This window comes from Elephantulus edwardii, unplaced genomic scaffold (genome assembly GCF_000299155.1).
Source record: "Elephantulus edwardii isolate Elephantulus edwardi_28Jun2011 unplaced genomic scaffold, EleEdw1.0 scaffold00017, whole genome shotgun sequence".
Classification (NCBI taxonomy): domain Eukaryota; kingdom Metazoa; phylum Chordata; class Mammalia; order Macroscelidea; family Macroscelididae; genus Elephantulus; species Elephantulus edwardii.
This window is the reverse complement of record NW_006399767.1, coordinates 16,792,847-16,814,828: the sequence shown is the minus strand read 5'-3', so window position 1 is coordinate 16,814,828 and position 21,982 is coordinate 16,792,847. Positions and strand designations below refer to the sequence as shown.

The window sequence follows — 21,982 nt, the reverse complement described above, 5'->3', positions numbered from 1 at the left end:
TTCAACAGAACAAAATATATGGTGCATTTAGCATGTCAGTCCTCTTGTGCATGCTGCCACTGTCAAGGTCATCAGACTCACAGTGACTTTCAGCAATCCATTGCATAGGTAATCGTCCTCTTTGGCCTGTCCAATGCATAGGTAATCGTCCTCTTTGGCCTTTCCAATGCATAGGTAATCATCTTCTTTGGCCTGTCCAAGGAAACCCAAACCTGCAGATGGCGGGCATGCATCCCATTCCCACCTCCTATGCAGGTGGTCAGCAGGGGTGTGCACCCACCCCCAGCATGGGAGGCCTGCGGGAGGCGCACAGCCTCCCCAGCGCAGCGGCCATTGGGGGCGCGCCTCCCCACCCCACCGCATGGGTGCTCAGCGGGTGCGTGACCCCTCCTGTGCGGGCAGCCAGCAGGCGCCCGCTTTCCCCACAGCTGCCATCCTGGCTCCAAGAATTCTCTCCAGAACAAGTCCATCTTGCGGCAGTGTAGTGGCTTCACTGTACCAGTCTTGAGGAGGGCCAGTGCCCAGCATCCATCCTGGGTGAGGGAATCCATTCGTTCAGGCTGTGGAAGCCTCATGGAGTTGCAGCGGCTGTTCAGCACAGCATGGGCTCTGCGGGTGAGGGGGTGGGGGGGAGAGCCACGAGACTCACCCATTTCTCCTTGGGAATCCTTGAATTCCTGTTGTTGAGCCTCGATCTTCACTGAGGGCCAGCCATCAACTGTTTAAGTGTTCAATTATCAATAAGCCAAAGTCTGTGGAAGGCCATAATGGCCCTGCTTTAAGTGGTTCGCTGCTCCCGCAGCTCACCATGCTGTTTCTTCCTCCACCGCCATCTTGGATCTCAAAAGCGTATATTTCTGAAAGCATGCCCTTAGATCTTTCTTAATTCTTGAATAGTCATTAACACAAGTATAGCAGAAAATCAAAACCAGGGGGACAGGAGGCCTGGGAAGCTTTGGAGTGAAATAATTCCAACTTGTGTACGGTGAAATTAATTGTCGTTGTTGTTATGCACCATTGAGTCACTTGCAACTCATAGCCACCCTATGGGTACAATGTCCTCCAAGGGCTGGCCCCTCCTGGCAACATGCCCAGAGTAAGTGAGACGATTGTCATTAGGTGCTGCCAAGTTGGTGATGGCTCATAGAGACCTCTGTACAACAGAACAAGACCCTTCCCAGTCCTGCATCATCCTCATAGGTGTTGCTATGTTTGAGCCCATTATTGAAGCCACTCTTTCAGGACTTGTCATTGAGAGTTTTCCTCTTTTTGGTGATAGTCCTCTTTAACAAGAAGGATGTATTCTTCAGGAAATGATCCCTCCTAATAACATGTCTAAAGTACACGAGGGAAATGCATGCTATCCTTACTTTGAAGGGCCATCTGGCTGTACTTCCTAAAAGATCGATTTATTCATTCAGCTAGTAGTCTGTGGTATATTCGATATTCTTTGCCAGCACCATGATTCAAACACATGAATTCTTTGGTCTTTCTTATCCTTTGTCCAGCTTTCACAGGAATGATAGGTAATTGAAAATACTTCTGTGTTATAAATCTTAACCTCTATGGTATAAATGAAGCCAGCTAGGAGACAGTTATGTTAATGAGGCAGGATAGAATCTATAGGAGGATGTTGTATTAAGTGAATCTCTTGAGATATAAAAGAAACCAAGCAGGGATCAGAGGGTCTTATTATCACCAACAAAGGAGTTCTGGAAACCTCCTAAGCCCAGGTAAGATTGGTACCAAGACATATGGTACTCTGCAAGGAACATCAGGCCCACTGATGCTGAAAGGAGACAAGGCCCTTCCTCACAAACTGAGCTGACAGAAAGCAGCCTCTTCTCTTAAAGCCTCCTAAACGGTGAGAGAATAAACTTGTTTGTTAAAGCCAAATCATTAACAAAGCTTTTAGTATTAAAGCTTGTAATATTTCTGTTGCACTGCATACCTAAGACAGTGGCATCTTTGCTTTTTAACACTTTACAAAGGTCTTGTGCAGGAGATTTGGCCAATGTCAATTCATTGTTCGATTTATAGAGGTTGATTGTGAATCCAAGTAAAATCAAATCGTTAGCCACTTCAGTCTTTTTTCTGTTTATCATAATGGTGCAGCTTGGTCTAGTTGTAAGAATTTTTATTTTCTTTATACTGAGGTGTAGTCCTTACTGAAGGTTTTAGTCTTGGATCTTTATCAGTAAGTGCTTCACATACTCTGCACTTTCAGCAAGCAAGCTTGTTTCATCTGCATATATAAATTGATAATGAGTCTTCCTCTAATCTTGATGGCACATTGTTCATCTAGTCCAGTTTTTCTGATTATTTGCTCTACATACAGACTGAATAATTTAGATGAAAGAATGCAACCCTGTGCAGACCACCAAGGACAATAGTAAACTTTAGAGAGGCAAGCCACACAAGCAAGATGCCTGCAGGGCTGCCCTGTAGAGAGGACTTGAAAGTCTTTAAGAAAGGTAATGCTGGAGAAGAGTCTTGAACATACCATGGACTGCCAAGAAAACAAATAGGTCTATCTTGGAGAGGGTGAAACCAAGTTTCTCCTTGGAGACTAGGATTTTGAAGCTCCACCTCATTCACTTTGGTTCATGGCCAGGAGAGAGATCGGTCCTTGGAGAAGGACATCATGCTCAGAAGGGTGGATGGACAGCGCAGGAGAAGGAGACTGAGGATGAGATGAAATGATACAGTAATTGGGGCAATGGGAGTTGGTGTGTCGGAATTGGTGAGACTGGCTCAGGACAGGGAAGGGTTCAGAGCTGCTGTATTTAGGGTCGCTATACATTGTAGGCAATTCAATGTCACATAAAAACAATAACATACTATGACAGGTTTGGAAGCAGGAGTGGCATCCATTTCCTAAATAACATGCTCTAACATTTCCTAAATAATAGAAACTCTATGAACTTTGATAAATATTGATAGCTGTAGAGGGGCTTCAGGCCTTTTGTTCAGAAGGTCATTATGAGTCGTGCTCAACTCGAAGGCAATCAACAACACCAACAAACTGTCCTGCTACACAGGATCAGAAAAGACTTCCAGGAAAGTGAATTGCCCCCCCTATAAATGGAACACTTTAAGCCTGAAAATAATCAATAGCTTTATAAAGTTAAAGAATGATCACCAAATTACACAGACACATCAGAACAGCCTAACACAAACCAAGAAAAAGTCACACATTATTTCAGTAAGGTAGCAGGCAAACATTGTGGAAAAAACAAACCTCCAAAAAAGCAGAATATGTTTCAGACTCAGGGAATACCCCAGAGAAAAGGAAGCAGAAGAAATATATCAACACGGAGTTATATGAACAGCTACTGAAGGAGGTACAAATGATGGAAGGAAAAGTGGAAGCCATAAATAAAGCAAATACCCCATAGACAGGGATCCAGAAGAAATATTGACACAAAGGAACATGAAAAACTACTGAAGAAATTGAAAAAGATGGAAGAATTGAAAATGTAGATTCAAAGGTGCAAGAATTTAAAAAAAATCATCACAAGACAGCGTACAGCCACCACAGTACTGGAAATAACAGAAATGCATGAAAAAGCAATTTATAATATCAATGTTGAAATGGCAGAAATTTCCAACGTGCAGGAGAGACAAAACAGTAGAACAGAAGAGATGGAACAGAGAGAAAGTGAACTTGAAGAAAAGAACCTCAATGGGAACAGACTAGCAGAAAAAAACAGAAGATGAAAGGGAAATGAAGAAAATAGAATCTTGTGGGATAAAACTAAAAGGAAAAGTGTGTGTATGATTGGATTTCAGAACACAAGGAAATTGTGGAAGAGGTACAAGAAGAAAACTTCCTAGGAATCATGAAGAATGAGGAGAAATTCACATTCAAAAACCGCAGTGAACCCTAAACAGACTAGACTCCAAAAGAAAAAAACATCAAGACATATAGGCAAATTCTCCAAAATCAAAGATAAGGATAGAATACTAAAAGCAGCTCTAGAAAAACAAAGAGTCACCTATAAAGATTAAGTTCTGATTTCTCAGCAGAAACCATGTGAGTAAGGAGAAACAATAGGAAAACATACAGAGAAGGTTGAGAGAAAACCATTGTCTGCCGAGAATCCTGTACTCAGCAAAGCTGCCCATCAAATACGGTGAAGAAATTAGGTTGTTTGCAGAAAAGCAGGAACTTTAAAAATTTGTGAAAACAAGACGAACTCTACAAGAAATTCTAATGGAAGCCCTTTACATAGAGATCCCAAAGAAAAGTGTATGGACCATAGTAACCAAAAACAACAACAAAAAAGAAACACAGCAAAATGGCAGCATAAAACCTGGTCTGTCAGTAATCATACTTAATGTGGATGGCTTAAATGCATCAAATAAAAGAAAAAGTTGCAGGAAGGATAAAATAAGACAAAGCCCATCAATATGTTGCCTACAAGAGACACATCTAAGAAATGAGGGGGGGAAAGATCTGAAAATTAAAGGCTGGCAAAAAATATACCAAGCAGATAGAATACACAAAAAAAAGTAGAAGTAGCAATACAAATCTCTGATAAAATAGACTTCAGAAAGAACACCACCATAAAAGATAAGGAATGGCTTCATATGGTGAATTTAACTGTTCAACTGCTGAATGACAAAAGACATAAACTAAAACTTCGTTCTGAACTGAAAAAAAAGATAAGAAAGGGCACTATTTACTGATGAAACACACAATAGATCAAGATTACCTAACCTTGATCAACATCTATGCACCAAATGATAGACCTGAAAGATAAACAACAGTTAACAGACTTGAAAAAAATAAATCGACAACACCACAATATTAGGAGACTTTAAACCCCACTATCATCAAAGGATAGAGCAACTAGAATGAAATTTAACAAAGATGCAGATCTAAACTACACAATCAGCCAACTCAACTTTGTGGATGTATTCAGGAAACTGCACCCAAGTAAAAGTCAATTTACTTTCTTTTCAACATTCTCCAGAATTTACCATACGTTAGCACCTAAAGCAAACCTCAACAAATTCAAACACCCTGAAATAATACAAAGTATTTTTTCAGACTACTATGCCATAAAAATGGAAAATAATGACAAAAGGATAAAGCTTATAAAACCACCTGTGTGGAAGCTTAATAACACCTTGATAGAACATGATTGGGTGATGTTGTTGAGTACCGTAGAGTCAGAACCAACACATAGTTGACCATCCAACGGATTTTCAGAGGCAGTTAGTTAATCACATGGGAGGAGATTGCCCGTACTTCTCCCATGGGGCAGCCTGGTAATCTCAAACCGCATGCCTTCAGCTTCTTGCCACTAGGCACAAGAGCTCCCTATGACTGGGTAACAAAAAATTAAAAGTTCCTCAAAACAAATGATAATGAAAATATAATCTACCAAAACTTCTGGGATTCAGCTAAGGCAGTCGTCAGGGGACAGTTCATGGCAATAGGTCTTCTGTATTTCTTGGAATAGACAATGGAGTACTTCCATGCTGCATCTAGTTGTTGATTGAAACATCTCAATTGGTACTCTGTCAATTCCTGGAGGACTGTTCCCCTCCCCTGCCCTGTGCCTTTAGTGCATCTTCCTTCAGTGTCATTGGTTTTGATTATGTGCTTCCTCCTGAAGTGGTTGACCATTGATTATTTTAGGTACTGTGATTCTCTATTTCTCCCACCTTTTTCTGGATGGTTCCTGCATGATTCTGTATCTTACTCACAGACTCCTTCAATATTACAAGTTATGGCTTGAGGTTTGTGTGTTTGTTTGTTTGTTGAACTTGTTCACGCCTCAGGAAATGCAAGTATGTTCTTCTCTTTTGGTTTTCTAACTCTTGATCCAGAAAACACCAAAATGAATGTTAGAAGAGGTCCTCAGCAAAGTAGCAGGATACAAGATCAAAATACAAAAATCAGTTGGATTTCTCTACAGTGACAAAAAGAATACAGAGCCGAACTAAGAGAAACAATACCTTTCACAATAGCTAATCACAAGATTAAATACTTGGGAGTAAATCTAACGAGAAGCACAAAGGATCTATTCAAAGAAAGTTACAAAACATTACTACAAGAAACAAAAAGAGACCTGGAGAAGTGGAAGAATATCCCTTGCTCATGGATAGCAAGACTCAATATTGTGAAAATGGCAATACTACCAAAGGCAATTTACACATTCAATGCAATCCCAATACAAATACCAATTCCATACTTCAACGAGATGGAAAAAGTAATCTCCACTTTCATTTGGAGTAGAAAGAAGGCCCGAATAAGCAAAGCACTCCTTAAAAATAGAAAAAAGGTAGGCGGCATCTCACTCCCTGATTTCAAATCCTACTACACTGCTGTGGTGGTGAAGACAGCATGGTACTGGTACGATGACAGACACATAGATTGATGGAATAGAATTGAGAACCTGGAAATCAGCCCATCTATGTATGTTCAACTGATTTTTGACAAGGATATGAAATCAGTTAAGTGGGGAAATTACAGCAAAATTGGAAAACTATCTGCAGAAGACTCAAGCAAGGTCCACACCTCACTCCATATACAAAAACCAACTCAAGGTGGATCATAGACCTCGGACTAAAACCAAGGACTATAAACTTCCATTAAAGAAAAGCTTGGAAGAACTCTAGTAGTCCTAATCCACAACATAAACAGTGTTCCAGGTATCCTGAAAAATCTACAACCAGGAGAAGATAAAATAGATGAATGGGACCTTCTGAGAATCAAATCCCTACGCACATTCAAAAACTTCTCCAACAGGGTAAACAGGGAAGTCACAGACTGGGACAAAGTATTCGGTAATGACATGTCAGATAAGGGATTTATATCTAGAATTTATAAAATACTCAAGCACCACAACAAGATAAGGGTAAATAATCCAATAGAAAAATGGGCACAGGATATGAACAAACACTTCACCAAAGAAGACATTCAGATGGCCAACAAGCAAATGAAGAAATACTAAAAGTCCCTAGCTCTAAGAGAGATGCAAATCAGAACAACTATGAGATATCATCTCACCCCAGTCAGAATAGCAAAATTTATCAGAACAACAAGCAACAAATGCTGGCGAGGTTGTGGAGAAACTGGAACCCTTATTCACTGTTGGTGGGAGTGTAAAATGGTGCCACCACCGTGGAAAGTGGTGTGGTGCTTTCCCAAAAAGTTGCAAATAGAGATACCATTTGACCCAGCAATTCCACTACTGGGAATATACCCCAAAGAGGCCATAACCACCATCCAGGCAGATATATGCACACCCATGTTTATCATGGCTTTGTTCACAATAGAAAAGAATTGCAAACAACCCAGGTGCCCATCAACAAACGAATGGATAGAGAAGCTGTGGTATATTCACACAATGGAATATTATGCTGCATTGGAAAAACAAGGAACTCATGCAGTATTATTCAAAATGGGTGACCCTGGAGGACATTATGATGAGTGAAGTATCTAAGTCACAAAAGGACAAATACTGCATAGTGCCATTGTTGTAGAATGGGACTGATATCAGGGTTGGGGTAAGACTGAGAAAAACTGGATAAATTATGTATACTGCATTAAAACAGATGAGGGAGAGAAAAGTTTAAAAGTGATATATGATAGGGTATTTTGGTTATCACAAGAGTCCAGAATGAAGGCTGCATAGTGGAGTGTACTCGGGGTGGGGTTGGGGAGGGCTGCGGGGGATTGTATACCAATGAAGGAATTTTTCTTTTACTTTTCAAAGAGAAGAGCGAACTGGGGGAGGGGTGGGCAGGGAGAAAAGTGCAACAGTGAATGGAAATCCAAAATCTCTATAAATGTTCACTAAAATTAATAAAATAATTTAAAAAGAAACCTTAAATACCTATTCGGAAAGGCATAAAACATTCCACTTTATTATATTTTGAATTCTGCACCTTGCAACTTGGATGATAGGATGTCAATAAAATTAATTAAACATTTCCATAAGCCACAGGGGTTGAGGCACCAAAAAAAGAAGAGGTCCTGAAACTTGCTCTTGAATATAAAGTAGATAAAGTGAATGAAAGGGAGCTCTGGTAGCCTAGTGGGTAAGGAGTAGCACTGCCAACTCGAAGATACACAGTTCGAATCTGCCAGCTGCCACACAGGAGAAAAATGGGCATTCTCTTCCCATGCAATTTACAGTCTCCAAAAATCCACTGGAGGGAGGGTCAGCTATACTTAGGTTCTGACCATGGCAATCAGTGATTGTGAGTGAATTTTGTACTAGACATGCATGTGACTACATCCCAGAGTTATTATTTAGTGAGTTTTAACTTGTTGATGTTTATCCATATACAACTGCATCACAATTTATGCTTTCTCACCAGATCATCTTAGATTGCCTGAATTTTTTGTGCTTGCTTTGTGTGTGATCCTTGTAACTTATTGTAATTTTTGTAGGTGCCATCAAGTCAAATATGAGCCATAGTGACTATAAGCAACAGATCTGAACCCTGTCCTATCCCGTGCCATCCTCACAATCTCTGACATACTCAAGCCCATTGCTGTAGTCACTATGTCAGTCCATCTGGTTGAGGGTCGTCTTCTCTTTTGCCAACCCTCTACCTTTCCAAGCATGATCCTAGTAACATGCCCAAAGCATGTGAGATAAAGCTCTATTATCTTTGCCTTTACATAGCACTCTGGCTGCAATTTTTCCAAGGTTTGTTCTCTTGGAAGTCTATGGGATATTTAGTACTCTTCTCCAACACCACAGTTCAAAGGCATCAATTCTTCTGTCATTCTTATTCATTGTCCAGCTCTCAGTAGCATAACAAATTATTTAAAAGAGCATGTCCTGAATCAGGTGCACCTTAGTTCTCCAACTGACATCATTGTTCCTCAATAGTTTGGAGAGGTCTCTGACTGCAGCCTTCCCCGGTGCAATATGTCTCCTGGTCTCCTTATTGCTGGAGCCTCTTTGTACTTTAAATCTGTATTTTCATTTTAGAAGTTACTTTTATACCTCTGACTTTGGCTTGTATTCACTGACTCCATACCATGAGCAATGACAAAATTACTACTTCCTCGCTTAATGACATGGTAAGGTTTCAAAGAACAGTTAGTTGTAAGCTAAATCAGTGATATGGAAACATTGGGGGTAAAGCCCCATCTTTAATAACAGATGCTCACCATGTCCTTCCCCATCACTCACTGCCTATCAGGTGCCCCCCCAGGGCACCTTGGGATACAGGTGGAGAAGTGGGGTTCCTCACCATTGAGGAGCCCAGAGGGATTGGAGTGGTGTCAGTAGTGGTCAGGTGTTCATGGACATCCATCACCACCTAGCACCTGCTTGGGGCAGAGATCCCATGTGTCCTTCACCCACCACCTCCCCCTTCCACTGTGGGAGGGGACCCTGCTGGCACTCCATCCACCCTTGCTCTGCCGCTCCCCAACAAAGCCCCTTTTCTCTCTCCCTCTTTGCCTCACACTCACCACCCAGCAACTTCAGACCCTCACCTGGTCTTGTTCTGCCCCCCTGCAACTTTATTATGTCTTTTGATCATCACCTTGCACTCTGTGAGGTTGATCCAAACATCACAAATGAACAGAAGAAGGCATCCCACAGCTGGTCGACTACTGTCCTTCATGTGTCCCAGTTGTTGAGGGATCTCTCTGATACAGCATTTGAGTGGCCCTTGGAGGGCACTCTGGGCCCAGCTACAGCCTCATGAGGGGATCAAATAATCAGAGATGCCACCTGAGAATGTTCTCAAAGTTATTACAAATGTGGGATCTCAAAGTTATTACAAATTTGGCATGCCAACAAGAGAGTTTATAAATGAGGAGTGGACGTATTTCTTTTCTCCTTCCTTCACCACCACCTAGTGGATTTTCTCTTGTACTGTTCAATGTATTTTTCACTTCTGTCAGCTTTTTTAATGTTCCAAAACCATTACATTTAGGATTAAGTCTTTCTCAGAGCATTCTTTTTAGATTTTCCTCTTTCTCCTGGCCCCTCACCATCTGATCTAGGAAGAACAAAGTACCAGCTTATAGAGGAGTTTTCAGAAGCATAACTCAGGTGTGTCCCATTCAGAGGCTCTTATCAGGGGAGCACATCCTGCCTGAGCACCCTAAGTATAGGGTTGCTAGACCCATGGCACAACCCCTTACTTGTGGGTTCCCCCCTTCTCCTGAGGTGTCTAGGCAAATGCACAGGGACTCTCTAGATTATGAAAAGCTCTACCTAACTCTCCACGGTGGTAACAAGACTGAATTTCTAAGCATTCATCCTTTCCTTTTTAGTCTCTCATCCTAATATGGGCAAATATTGTCCAATGGAACAGTCTTGGAAGAAATCCTGGACTAGCTTTCTTTTGCATTTGACAATAGTCCCACTTTCACCATGCCACCACCATCACCAAGTCCCTTCCACAATCTTTCCACCACTGCCAAGTCCCTTCCACCCTTACACCAAGGGCCTGCTGGAGCTCCCCCCAAATGCCAGAGTTCAGGCCAACAGGATCAGTGCTGCCATTGGCCACCAGGGACAGAGAATTCTGGTAAGACACACGTCTGCAACGGCCTTGCAGATCCCTCTTCCCTTCCAGTTTCTGCTCTTGTACCTGTTTCTTTGCAGTCATAACTTTGATACCCAGTCTGTTCTGGATTTCCTACAACAATTCCACTCACATCCCTACCCCCAGTGTAAGATTACTTGTTTACACAGAGTCAAGTGGAAAGCAGAAGAACTCCCCAGACTGGGACCAAACAAATGAAATTGTGATTTTGTGGCACCAAGAGAGTGGCAAGAAACCCTTCTGAGGAGGCCTCGTTGGTGCCCCTTGAATCACCACAGGCAGGGCAGGTGGCAATCACACAGCACAAACTGTAGACCAGCGTCTGCTTCCACTCACTGGCCATGTGATTAGTCAAACTCAAGCGCACTCCTTCCCCTCACCCACCAGGAAGCTCACACATCATCATCATCATCACTAGAGTTTATTTAACTTGGTACTGTTCTGGTAAAGGGGTGAGCTTGGGGGATTCTCCCCAAGACAGATGCCCCACTCATCTGAGCATCACTTTGCTGGTCACTAGAGTTACGGCATCTAACTCTATCCTAAAAGCCTTAGCCACTCTGGAGCCTAAGGTTCTATGGTGTAACCTGGATGGATGAAGGGATGGATGGATGGATGGATGGATGGATGGATGGATGGATGGATGGATGGAAGGATGGATGGAAGGGACTCCAGGTCTCTGAGCATTCATTATGGGGAGCAGCTTAGCTGGGTGGAGTCTCACTACCAAGTGGATCTTGGGCTGGTTCACAGGAGGTCCTTCCACCTTTGTCCCCGTTGCGGAAGATGACTGTGGCATAAGTCACAGGCTTAGCACAGACCAGATTAGGTAGAGGAGGTGATGGGGAGGGAGGTGGAGGATCCCCCGATAGGGGATCAAGGGGAGGGCTGGCGTAGGTGCTGTTGTCAAAGGAGGGTAGTGAATCCAGTTTAACAAACGGTACATCCGATGGCAGATCGACAGCCAGGCCAGAATCATTGATGTGGTAGTTCACAGAGTGGGGACCCTGTAACAGAAGCAGATAAATCAGGAGAGAGAGGACACCTTCTGTGCTTTGATGCCCTTTGGTGGGAAGTCTGTGGCTTAGTCTCTCAAATCCTCAAGGCTTCAGTTAGCAAGAGGGCTTTACTAGGTGCCTTCTGAAATATTCAAGCATGGAGTTTCACCCAAAATCTGGGAAAGTGAGATACTGAGGGAAACTATTGGTACCACATCTACAGCATGCAGGAGGAAGGTTTGGCCCCTGGCTGGGTCCAGGCTCTTTCTTCATTCCTTCACTCTGGGGCCTCTCAGGGAGCATCATAGATGGAGGGTTCTGGGGAATTTTGTGCTGGGGGCCTACTGAGGCCTCTTACCACGCCTGGCATTCTGCTTCTCTGCAATGGTCTACAGGCAGCAAGCTTGTTCCCTGGAGAGACAGAGGATAGTAGCATGGTCTGCTCCCTGTGCTGGCTCACAGTCCAACCCCCATGCCCTGCTGCCCCGGGCACTAAACCTTTACCCTCTTAGTCTCTCCATCCCTGCAGACTCCCCTAAATTTCCTCACCCACTTGCTGTTTTCACAATTTCCATCAACCTGCCGATTAACACAGCCCACCTTCCTAAGCTCTGCTCCAAGCTCACTGCCTCATTCTTTGCAATTCCCTTCTTCCCTCAAATCTTTTCCCACCAAATCTCCTTCCCTTTAACTGTGTGACATATGGGGACCTTTATTATGTCTAACAGTCACATCTGCAGGAGGAGCAGCCTTAGACTCTTGGTCTCTTCTACAAAACTGGTTGACAGAAGACTCAAGGGACCAGATTGGGACAAGCAGCTACCTACCTTTCCTTTTGACCATTATGGCAAATAACACCACCGCCACCAACAGCAGGCCTGGCAGGAGCGCAGCGCCCCAGATCAAAGGGATGCTGAGGGGCAGAAAGGGACAGTGGGCTTAGCTGGCAGAGCTCTTTGCCAGGAGTCCCAGAAGCAGTGATAGTGGCTCAGTGCGGCACAAGCAGGAGAAAAGAGATGTAGGAGCTCAAATGAGGAGGAAAGAGCCAGCCAGGGCAGAAGATGCACTGGTTAAAAACCCATCCACTGCTGATCTCGGATAGAGAGGTCTTCCAGGGTGGCAGGGATGTTAAATTCCTCCAGCCCCATCCTTTGATTTCATCTGAGGCTCTCACAAATCCCATCCTCCCCACCATCCTTCCCCTGACCACCCAAATCCAGTTCCTTTCCGTACCCCTTCTCATCCTGCCTGGGCTCCACAGGGCTGGCACTGCCCACAGGGTCTGAAGAGTGCACATCAGTCTCACTGCTGGTTCTGTAGGTCTCCTCGTCCTTCAGGCTAGATGCTGAGTCAGAAGGAAAGAGCTTGTGAGCACACACCAGTGCTGAGATCTGAAATGCGGGCCTGAGGAAGGGAGGCTTGGAGCCTCCTCATGGAGCTCAGGGAGAAGCACTGGCTCTTCAAGTTTGCCGTTAGATGCCATAAAATTGATTCTAACTCATAGCCACACTGTAGTACAGAGTAGAACCATTCTGCTCCACAAGGCCTTTGATGCTGTCATCTTTACAGAAGGAGATCATGAAGTCTTTTTCCCCCCACTGAGTTTTGGGAGCCGCACTCTACCAACCTTGTGGTTAGCATGCTTGGTTGTGAATATAACCTCTTTCCTCTCTATCACCAGTGGGAATCCCACCTTTCTTCTCTTTAATCTGCTCCACTCTGCCCCCTCTCTGGTTTTATTGGGCTATTCAGACTATAGACCACACTGCTGTGGCTAATCTGCACCCAGCTCCCCTCTTCACCACACAATAGGACTCACCATACCTCATGCCCTGTGGGGATCATGCTCCTGTCTCTCATCGGCCTCAAGAGGCCTCAGCATTGGCTGCTAGGTCCCTCCACATCACATGACCTGCAACCTCATATGAATCTGCCCACTGGCTGAGTGAGTCCCTGGGCTCTGCCCTCAGGATTTAAAGAGATGAGCTCTGGGCACAGCGGTTAAGCTTTTGGCTGCTAACCAAAAAGTCACACCGCAGGACAGACATGGCAGCCTGCTTAAAAAAAAAAAAGATTTAATTCACTGCTGTTGAGTTGGGTTCCAGTTTCTGGTAACTGCCCACTGGGTTTCTGAGGTGGTAAGTGTTTAATGGAAGAGACTGTCTACCTAAGAGTGTCTGTGGATTCAAACTGCCCACCTTTCAGTTAAAACTCAACACCCCCCCCCCCATTGTATCTAGTGGGAAGTGACTCACAGCTGACCTCTCATTGGATTCCTAGTCGGAGATGACTCATCTTTCTCCCTGGAGCTGCTGAGGGATTAGAACAGCCGGCTGGAGTGGTGGTACCCTTGGCTTAGCAGGTTATATTTTATAGACCAAGCCACCAGCATTCCATAGCCTTTCCATTAGCAACTCTGTATGTTAGGCACTGGCCACCAGAACCCCTTTCCCTAAAGATCACCGCCTCAGACACCCTGTGGGGCAGTTCTGCCCTGTCCTCCGGGGTTGCTATGAGTGGTCATTATCTCCTTAATAACAGGTTTGGCTCTTTAGGTTCGTCCTAATTGGCAGCTGCACCCGTCAACCCTTTGCTGAGCGCCTTGCTCAGATTCCCAGACTCAGTTGTGTAGCCTCTGAAGGTTGTTTAAAGCGTCTCTGAGCGAACGCAAAATGCATGGAGCGTGTTGAAAGCACTGGAAGAAGAGTGGAGACCATGGGGTGGGGCAGGACGCTGTGCTTCCTGTGAGGTGAGCAGCTTGTGCCTGAGGAGGACTGGGCGCTGTTGGGTTGATTTATCACAGGCTTCCCAACCAGTGTGGTTTCCGTTCCCTGCAGCTGGGGAAAAGCTGTTTCCTCTCATTACTTTTCTCCAGGGTCCCCTGCATCCTAGGGGACCCTAACCCTCTAGGTTACGCAGGAGTCCAGGCACCCAGCGCGAAGGCGTAAGCTCACCTGGCCGAGTTATGACCAGCTGGACGCGGTGCAGGGTCTGCGGCCCTGCAGCCCCCTCCACCACGCAGCGGTACTCTCCCGCGTCCTCCTCCTGCAGGGTGAGCATGTCCACCTGGAGCAGGCCCCCGCCCAGGTCCGTGAGAAACACGCGTCTGGCCCCCCTCGGTGCTCCACGGTCCACGACCGAGGACGCGAGGGGCTGGCAAATCCCCGCCAGGAGCCGGCACCACACCTTCCGGGCCCTGATGTCCTTGTGGCCGTAGCGGCAGTGCACCGTGGTGGGGAGCCCCACAGGCACCCGCAGCACCTCGGGGGCGTCATCCAGGAGGTCATCCGCCAAGCCCCGGCCTAGGGAAGGAAAAGATGCAGATGCTGCGCAGATGCTGGGGGCGCTGGGGCCAAGAGGCTCACCTTCAGGGCCCCTCAGTGTGTGAACCTGATGCTGACTATTCCTGGGCACTAAGGGCTCGAGGCCCAGAGTGGCCGCTTCTTCCTAACCTTACCGGTCAGAGTCAGGAACAGCAGCAGGAGCAAGTTGGGGTCCATGGCTCAGCAGGGCGATGTCAGCCCAGGGCCTTGCTGCGCAGTGACACGGCACTCTTCTGAGGGCAGGAAATAGCTGCTACAGTCAGTCACGTGGGGCTCCAATGACCATGGGCTGGTGGGCACCACTGTGGGTGGGAAAAAGGAGGGCCTTTCAAACCCTGGTCCACTCAATGTTCAGGAGCTGACGTGGGGGCAGGGCAAGAAGGCCCAAGAAAAGGCTGCAAACTTGCAGACGTAGAACTCAGCTAAGGGAGGAGAAAGGAAGAGGAGCTTAGCAACTGGACAGCAATGTCCCTCCAGGGCCTTCCAGACAGAGGCTGAGAGGCCTAGCTGGCAAGGAGGGTGGTAAAGCATCTGCCCATGGCCCAAGGCCATTCTAATTCCAGATTGTTTGAGTGGCCTCTGCTATTCCAGCTCTCAGGAGCTGGTATTTTTCTAGGCATTACAACTTCTGACTCCAGCTCCTTGCACATTTCATTGTAATATTTTACTTTGACTTCCCGCGCTGCCTTTTAAAATCTTCTGTTCCAGCTCTTTAGTATCTTGAATTCTTCCTTCTGCTTTGGCGTCTCGGCGCTCCAGTGCAATATTCAGAGTCTCTTCTGACATCCCTTTTGGTCTTTTCTTCCTCCTCTGTCTTTACAATGACCATTTGCACTCTTCCTGGATAATACTCTTGATATCCTCCCACAACTCATCTGGTCTTTGCTCATTGGTGTTCAAGGCCTCAAACCTGTTCTTGAGATGGTTCTGAAATTCAGGTGGGATAGACTCAAGGTCATATTTTGGTCCCCGTGGATTCGGTTTAATTTTTCCTTAGCTTCAGCTTGAACTTGCATATGATTAGTTGGTGGTCTGTTCCACAATCAGCACCTGGCCTAGTTTTCATAGCTGATATTGAGCTTCTCCAGTGATTCTTTCCACAGATGTAATCGATTTGCTTCCTATGCATACCATCAGGTGAAATTCACATGTATAACCTGCATTTATGTTTCTTATAAAATGTATTTGCAATGAATAAGTCATTGATTGTGCAAAATTCTATCTCCAGCTTAATTTCTGTTACTGAGTGCATGTTTTCCAACTACTGATTCTTCTTCTCCGTTCCCAACTTTTGCATTCTAGTCACTCATTATTATTAATGCATCTTAATTGCATGTTCGATCAATCTCCCATTGTAAAAGTTGGTAGAAATCTTCTATTTTCTCTTTTTTTGGTTCTGGTTGTTAGTACATATATCTGAATGATACTGGTATTCACTGGACTTCCTTGTATGCATATGGATATTATCCTGTCACTCACAATATTGTATTTCAAGATGATCTAGAAATGACTTTTTTAACTATGAAAGCAACCCCATTTTTCCTCACCTTTTCATCTCTAGAGTAATATATGATCATCTGGCTCAAAATGTCCCATGCCAGTCTATCTCATCTTGCCAATAACTAGTATGTCAATATTTATGCATTCCATTTCTTCCTTAACAATATTTAATTTTCATGCATTCATGGTTATCATAGTCCATGTTCCAATTACTAGTGTATGCTTACAACTGTTCCTCTTCCTTCATATTTCCATAATTGAAAGCTCTGCCTCAGTTGCCCTGTTAGTCTACATGTGTTCTGTTGTACATAGGGTTTTCAGAAGCCTTCTGTTTCAGAAGTGGATAGCCAATCCTTCTTCTAGTCTGTCTAGTAATATAGTAAAATATTACAATGAAATGTGCAAGGAGCTGGAGTCAGAAAATCAAAAGGACCAAACTCGCTCAGCATTTCTTAAGCTCAAGGAACTGAAGAACAAATTTAAAACTTGAGTTCCAATAATTAAGGATGCTTTGTTGTTGTTGTTGTTGTTGATATTGCTGTTAAGTGCCGTCAAGTCGCAGGCAACTCATAGCGACCCTATGAAGGAGAGTCCTCGACGCTTGGGTGTCTTTCATTCTCTCTCCAGGTTCACAGGGTTTCCAGAGGCAAGCTATTACGGAAGTGGATGCCACTTCCCCTTCCAAAGGATGCTTTAGGCAGAATATTAAATGATCCAGGAAGTGTTAAAAGAAGATGGAAAGAGTATGCAGAGTCACTGTATTGAAAGGAATTGGCAGACATGGAAGAATTTCATGAAACAACATAGGAGCAAAAGCCTATGGTGATGAAGGAAGAAGTTCAAGCTGCTTTGAAGGAATTAGCAAAAAATAAAGCCCCAGGAATAGATAGTATACTAATTGACATATTTCAACAAACAGATGCTGCTCTGGACTTGCTCATTAAGTTGTGCCAAGAAATCTGGAGAACAACCACGCGGCCAAGTGACTGGAAGAGATGTATATTTGTTCCCATCCAAAGAAGCGTGACCCAACAGAGTATGAAAATTATAGAATATCATTGAGTTCACATGCAAGCAAGATTCTACTGAAGATTATCCAGAAACAACTGAAACAGCACATCAGCAGAGAACTGCCAGAAGTGCAGACTGGGTTTAGAAGGGGTCATGGTACTAGGAATATTGTAGCTAATGTTAGATGGATCCTAGATCAAAGCAGGGAATACCAGAGGCATGTATATCTGTGTTTCATTGATTATGCAAAGGCATTTGACTGTGTGGATCATAACAAACTGTGGCTGACTCTGAGAAGAATGGGAATCCCAGAACACTTGACCGTACTAATGTGAAACCTATACTTGGACCAAGAGGCAGTTGTCAGAACAGAGGAAGGAAACACTGCATGGTTCAAAATTGGGAAGGATATATGCCAGGGATATGTCCTATCTCCATACCTTTTCAACCTGTATGCAGAACAGATCATCTGGGAGGCTGAGCTCTATGAGAAGTGTGGGATCAGGATTGGTGGAAAACCCATGAACAATCTGTGTTATGCAGATGACACAACCCTGCTTGCTGAAACTGAGGAGGACCTTGAAGAACTTGCTGCAGAGGGTCAAGGATTGCAGCCTTTAATATGGATTAAGGCTCAATATCAAGAAGACAAAGATTCTCACCACTGGGCCAATTGGCAGCATCAGGATGGATGGTGAAGAGACTGTGATTGTTAATAGCTTTAGTTTGCTTGGCTCCAGAGTAGTCAATACTCTTGGCACCAGCAGCCAGGAAATTAAAAGTTATATTGCAATGGGAAAGTTGCTGTTAGGGACCTCTCCAGAGTACTGAAGATCAATGATGTCACTCTGGATATTAAAGTGCCCCTGACCCAGGCCATGGTCTTTGCCAATCACTTGCTATGCATCAGTAGTTGGACAATGACTAGGGAGGATAGAAGGAGAATTGATACCTTTGAGCTGTTGTGCTGGAGCATTGAATGTACCATGGACTGCTAAGAAAATGAACAGGTTCATTCTGGAGAGGGTTAAACCAAGCTGCTCCTTGAAGGCAAGGATTCTGAGGCTTTGTCTGAAATACTTTGGAAATGTTGCAAGGAGGGACCAGTCCTTGGAGAGGGGCATTATGCTTGGGAGGGTGGAGGGACGGCGCAGAAGGGGAAGACCCTCTATGAAGTGGATTGATTCAGTGACTGGGGTAATTGGGGTGGGTTTGTCAGAGACAGTGAGATTGGCACAGGACAGAGTGGGGTTTGGGGTTGTTGTACATAGGGTCACTGTGAGTCTCAAGTGACTTGATGGTACATAACAACAACAACATTACAACTTCACAGCTGGATGGTCCACATGGATGGAGGGCCCTGGCCTGGGCCTTTCATTACTGTGTGGGGCACTTTTAACAGACCAGTTGCCACTGAATCAATGTCAACCCAGAGTAGAACTGTGGTCCAGTGGTAGGTAATTGTACTGCCAACCTGAAGTCTTGCAATTCAAATTCACAAGCTACTCCTCTAGAGAAAGATAGACAATCACCTTCAATGTGATTTACTGCCTCTGAAAACCCACTGAAGGGTCAGCTATGGGACAATTTCCATTAGACAGAACATAGCTACAACAACTTTTTCTGGAAATAAATTAATAAGCCTTCTTCTGAGGTGCCTCTGGGCTAACAACAGAGCAAGTTAGTTGCACCCTTTAGGGTCTTCAGCACTCTTTAGACTCTTCCAGTCTGGTCTTTTCTTCTGAGTTATCAACTCTTCCTGGAAAGGCTTCCAGGCCAATGCCTGGGAATGAGGCTAGAAAGGGGTGGGATCATATCCGTTTTGAGAACAACAAGTCATGCTGCCATTTCTACTCTAAGATACCCAAGAATAAGTAAGCCTAGGGTGTTCTTGTGGCCCAGTGGTAAGAAACTGTGCTACAATCCAAAAGGCTCTCTGTTCAAATCCACCAGATTCTGTGTGGGAAAAGGATGAGCCATCTCCTCTCATGTGATTAACTGCTTCTGAAAACTCACTGGAAGGTCAGCTATGATTGATGTTCACTTGACAACACATAACAACTACAACAATAACAGGGCAAACCACTTGCCTTAAATTCTAGCTTTAGATGATCAACTCTTTCTGCAAAGATGTCTTACCCAACTCCCCTTCCTGAGCTTCAAATGTGGGAACAATGGCAATGGACACTTAACCTACTTTGCTCTTGTAAAAAGAGCAAAGGTGACGTGGGGAGTGTAGAGATGGCTCAATCTGCCCTTTACTAACTTCACAAGGGGAAACTGTCCCCACCAGTAGCATTCACAACACAAAACCAATTCCCTTGAGATGAGACCTGCCCTGCTTTCACTCCCACATCTCTTTCTATTCATTCCAGGACCCAGCCCACTGTTCTACTGGGGTCTAAAGTCCACTGCAAGAGCCACACAGACCTTACAGAAACATACTCACAATTACAGAGTTTATATGGGAAGTTATCAGGTTACAGCTCAGGTTGGCAACAAGATAGAGTTTCTCAGTCAGGACAGCTTCTGAAGTGTGCTCCCAGGTTCTCCAGCTTTCAACCTTGTGGCTTTAGGACAGTTTTAGAAAGCTCTCTTAGTCCTGCCTACTTTATCTTTCAATTTGTGATTATTCAAATTAATTTTTTATTTTCTTTTTCCCCCTCCTTTTTTAAATTGTGATTTTCACGGAATTTACAGAAAAGTTAGATTTTCATTCATTCATGATTGTACATTTTCCTCCCTATGCCCCAGTTCACTTTTTTAAAAGAAAAAAATATTCATTTATTGTTGTATAATTTCCTCCCTTCCTCTCTCCCAACCCTTCCCCCAGGTCACTTTGCTATATACCTCTCCTAGCAACATGCCCAAAATATGTGAGATGAAGCTTCACCATCCTTGCTTTCTAGAACATTCTGGCAGTCCATGGAATACTGAATCAATCACACCTTGGTCTGCAAATCATCATTAGCTTTCTCTTCTTTGGAAAGGTCACTGACAGTGGACTTGCTCAATTTAATATGTCTCCTGGTCTCCTAACTGTTGGCACCAAATTCTAGACTGTTATTATACAAATAATGCCTAATTATATATTCTTTTTAAATAATAATTTCCTTCAATGTTCCTTTGCAGTGTTCATTATTTATCCCCTTTTTCTTTCTTACTCAAATTCATTTTAATAATAATAATATATTCATATGATTCAAAATTCAGAAAGTATAAAGAGTTCGTCACTGTAAAGCTCTCCACCTCCTCCACCCAATGTTTCCAATCACCTAGTTGTCTTACCAATACAACCATTTTCCTATTTCCTAGTTTATTCTTCTTAAAATATTTTATACCCATTACAAATTAAATCATGTCCCCTCAAACATGTTATAATTCCTGACCTGTATGCCTATGGTAGGAAACTCTTTTTGCTATTATGTACCATCGAGTCACGTATGACTCATGGCGACCCTGCAAACAACAGATCACCTTGTTCTATCCTATCTTCATCTCTCTGACACCCTTAAGCCCATTACTGTAGTCACAACATCAGTTCATCTTACTGAAGACATTCCCCTCCTGTACTGACCCTCCACCTTTGCAAGCATGATATCCCTCAGCAAGGAATAGCCTCTCCTAGCAACATGCCTAAAGTATGTGAGATGAAGGAAGATTTACCATCCTTGTTTCCTGGAACATTCTGGCAGACCATGGAATAATGAATCAGTCACACCTTGGTCTGCAAACCGTCACTGGTTTTCTCTTCTTTGGAAAGGTCGCTCACAGTGGATTTGCTCAATTCAGTATGTCTCCTGGTCTCCTAACTGTTGGCAGCAAGGTTATTGATTGTGGATCTAAGTGAATGAAATTGTTGGCAATTTCAGTAATTTCTCTATCTTATCAGTCCAGTGGTGAAGATTTTTGTTTTCTTGGTGTTAAGATACAATCTGTATTGAAGGCTGTATTTGTTTTATCTTTTGCAACAAGTGCTTCAAGTCCTCACTTCCAACAAACAGGGTTGTGTTATCTGTATAATGTAGTTTGTTGATGGGTCTTTATCCAATCTTGATGCCACATTCATCTTCTTAGAGTCCAACTTCTTGAATTATTTGCTCGGTGTGCAGTCTGAATAGGTATGAAGAAAGTACACAACCCTGAATCATATCTTTTCTGATTTTAAGTCATGTAGTGTTGCCATGCTCTTTTCAGACAATAACTTCTCGGTCTAGATACAGGTTTCATATGAGCATAATTAAGTGTTCTGGGGTTCCCATTCTTCTAAATGTTAGCCTCAGTTTGTTATGATCCACACAGTCAAATGCCTTTGCATAGTCAAGAAAACACAAATAGACATTCTCCTGATATTCTGTGCTTTCAGTCAGGATCCGTCTGACATCAGCAATGATATCCCTGGTGCCGCAGTCTTTTATAAATCCTGATTGAACTTCTGGCAGTTCTTTGTCAATTTACTTTTCTAGCTGGTTTTGGATGATCTTGAGTAATATTTTGCTTGCATAGTGTGGTGTTAAAGGTTTATTTTTTTAATAATTTTTTATTTATTTATTTTTTTTACAGAGGTTTCGGATTTCCATTCATTCATTGCCGCAATTTTCTCCCTGCCCA

At 43.8% G+C, this 21,982-nt stretch overlaps 2 protein-coding genes across 2 annotated transcripts in view; both read right to left on the bottom strand.

The window, feature by feature from the left end:
• Nucleotides 1–11,243: 11,243 nt before the first annotated feature.
• Nucleotides 11,244–15,037, bottom strand: TREML1 (triggering receptor expressed on myeloid cells-like 1). The gene is made up of 6 exons (XM_006882155.1): nt 14,995–15,037; nt 14,492–14,839; nt 12,771–12,882; nt 12,365–12,450; nt 11,896–11,948; nt 11,244–11,546 (listed from the first exon to the last, which is right to left on the bottom strand). The coding sequence occupies exons 1-6, from the start codon at nt 15,035–15,037 to the stop codon at nt 11,244–11,246; spliced, it is 945 nt and encodes a 314-aa protein (XP_006882217.1).
• A 174-nt stretch (nt 15,038–15,211) lies between these two features.
• TREM2 (triggering receptor expressed on myeloid cells 2) overlaps nt 15,212–21,982 on the bottom strand; it is a 32,828-nt gene continuing 26,057 nt past the window's right edge. The window contains exon 5 of the mRNA XM_006882154.1: nt 15,212–15,282. Coding sequence (XP_006882216.1) covers nt 15,212–15,282 — 71 coding nt within the window. The remainder of the gene's footprint in view (nt 15,283–21,982) is intronic.